General features: G+C 34.7%; 1 protein-coding gene across 1 annotated transcript in view; it reads left to right on the forward strand.

Annotated features, from left to right (window-relative positions):
- Positions 1-2,325, forward strand: part of MARCH8 (membrane associated ring-CH-type finger 8) — a 24,661-nt gene extending 22,336 nt beyond the window's left edge. Inside the window, exon 7 of the mRNA XM_015828939.1 lies at positions 1,295-2,325. Within this exon, the coding sequence (XP_015684425.1) occupies positions 1,295-1,584 (290 nt within the window). The 3' untranslated portion in view covers positions 1,585-2,325. The remainder of the gene's footprint in view (positions 1-1,294) is intronic.
- The last annotated feature ends 240 nt before the right edge of the window (positions 2,326-2,565 follow it).

Here is a 2,565-nt window from a genome sequence, read left to right on the forward strand (position 1 = left end):
CGCACCCGGAAGGCTACCGGCAGCCAATGCAGCTCGCGCAGAAGCGGCGTGACATGGGAGTGATGAGTCCCTCCCAACACCGCCCGCGCGGCCGCATTTTGGACTAGCTGGAGCCTCCAGGTGCTCCTCAAGGGAAGCCCCATGTAGAGAGCATTGCAGTAGTCCAGGCGGGAAGTCACAAGGGCATGAGTGACCGTGCGTAAAGCGTCCCGGTCCAGAGCAAGTGCTTTTGAACTTACATGAGTACAACAGTTCTGCCACTAAATAAAGCAATTACAACTTTTCTTCTGCTTTACCAATTGGAGTGTGTGTTCTTAAGAGAAAAGTTGTGAATTAGAATTTCTATTTATATCATTCTAGAAATACAAGATATTACTAAAATAATCTGGTGTCTCTTTGTATATTCTCTTCTCCCAGTGTAGCTGCAAAATTAGGTGGGCACACTGCAGAAGGACAGTTTTATCATTGTAGAAACGGATGGGTAAAAGGAATCTGTTGGAGAAAGAATGGGTGGGGGCAAGATCTGAAAAAGTATTGGCAGATTTAGTCATGTGAGTGGAATCTGAAGAGATGGCGGACTCTTCTTTGCTGAAGTCTCGAAACTGCTGTAATGAGTATTTTTTTATTTATATTGTGTATATACTGTACCAAGTGGCAAAGTGGTTTAGATTATCTCTTCTGCTCCCTATATTTTGTAGTGTCCATAAAAGGTCATTATAGCAAAACAGAATTAAACTATGATACATCATAGTTCAACAAACCAAGGCAACTTGAAACCAGAATTTCAGATCATGAAATAAAAATAAACTAATGGCTAGGAGGGGTAAACTCTAGCTCATCTACTCAAAGCTATGATTTAGCGGTAACCTTTAGCATACAACAGAGATACCATCTTACAATTAGCAAGTACAAAGGGAGTTAAGTTAGGTTTGCTTGGTCAAAATAAGTCATAAACATGAGACAAACATAGTTGCTAAAGAAGTGAGCTTGGTATTCTCTCCAAATAATGGAAGCTGACTGAATTTATTGCAAATTACATGCTTTTTCTTTATATGTATATGTGTGTGTGTGTGTGTGTGCGTGCGTGCGTGCGTATGTATGTATATATATATATATATAATATATATATATATTCCAATGCATTTCTCTCAAATGCTTGTTTAACGTTTTTAGATCTTAATATAAATCTTTTGCTGCTATCTTAAGAGTTGTGTATCTGAATATTCTAGTGACTTACAGCTTTATTTAACTTTAAATTCTAATTCTGAGCATTTTGAATCCTTCTGCACCCCAGGTATTCTAGAATGGCCATTTTGGACTAAACTAGTAGTTGTAGCTATTGGTTTCACCGGTGGAATTCTTTTCATGTATGTTCAATGCAAAGTTTATGTACAGCTGTGGAAAAGACTTAAAGCTTATAATCGTGTGATATATGTACAGAACTACCCAGATACAAGCAAAAAGAGCAGATTAGAAAAACCAGATACCGAATATTCAAGTAACCTTAGAAGCCATCATACAGAGACTACCAGCTCAAATTGCACAGAAACTGAAAATGTGAATGTTAACATTCTTCATATTTGACATGTTTTTTCTTGAAGATTTGGATCGGCATTATTTACTATTTTCAGATATTTAATCTCAGTTAAAACCGAGTTGGTAGAAATATTCTTCTTTACCAGAACATCAAATCGGAAGATAAATCGAAGAAAGTCTGCTTGAATGATATATAAATGAAGTTGAACATTATTTTCTCCATTTTTAATTAATTTCAGTTTTGGAGTCTTTTTTTCATCAATTGCTCTTAAATATGTTTTGGTTATGTTAAGAATTAAAGTGTCTTTACTATATGAAACTATTAAATGAGACACAAAGGCAGAAAAAACGTACATGTTTTTACATAAACTTACTATTATATATACCTCTCTAGTGTACAAGACCCTGTTTACAATTCTTCATGTTGTAAATAGTATGTAGTTCTAGTATTGCTGTAAAGAATTTGCTAAATTGTATCTGTGAACTGTATTACACTCAGGGTAGGGGATATCAAAGCATGAAGCACTTTTAATTGTTTTTATATAACAAATTTGAAACAATCTCAGTTCAGTGTATTCCTTTGAATTACTGAAACCACATTAATTTGCAGGCCTGACCATTTGCCTTAAAACAAGGTTTGTACTAAAATGTTCCTCAAGTGTTTTTAAGTCTAATAATAAATATTTTCTTGACATTTTGTTCGTTTGCCCTTTAAAAAATACTGCATATGTTGATTGCACAAACACAAAATAATGACATTATAAATAGATTAAATATTAGTATCCTCTGTGATACTAGAATAAGCCAATTGATCTGATTTTAATAAAAAAGAATTTTAGTGCTGCATTTTCCTAGGATATTTTATATATGTATACATATATATTCCCATCTTGAAGAAAGGAAAAAAAACAGACCCAGGGAACTACAGACCAATCAGTCTAACATCAATACCTGGGAAGATCGTGAAAAGATAATCAAAAAACAGATCTGCGAACAACTAGAAGCAAACAAAGTTATAACTAGTAGCCA

Source organism: Protobothrops mucrosquamatus, unplaced genomic scaffold (assembly GCF_001527695.2).
Source record: "Protobothrops mucrosquamatus isolate PMUCROS unplaced genomic scaffold, P.Mucros_1.0 scaffold_226, whole genome shotgun sequence".
In the NCBI taxonomy this organism is placed as follows: domain Eukaryota; kingdom Metazoa; phylum Chordata; class Lepidosauria; order Squamata; family Viperidae; genus Protobothrops; species Protobothrops mucrosquamatus.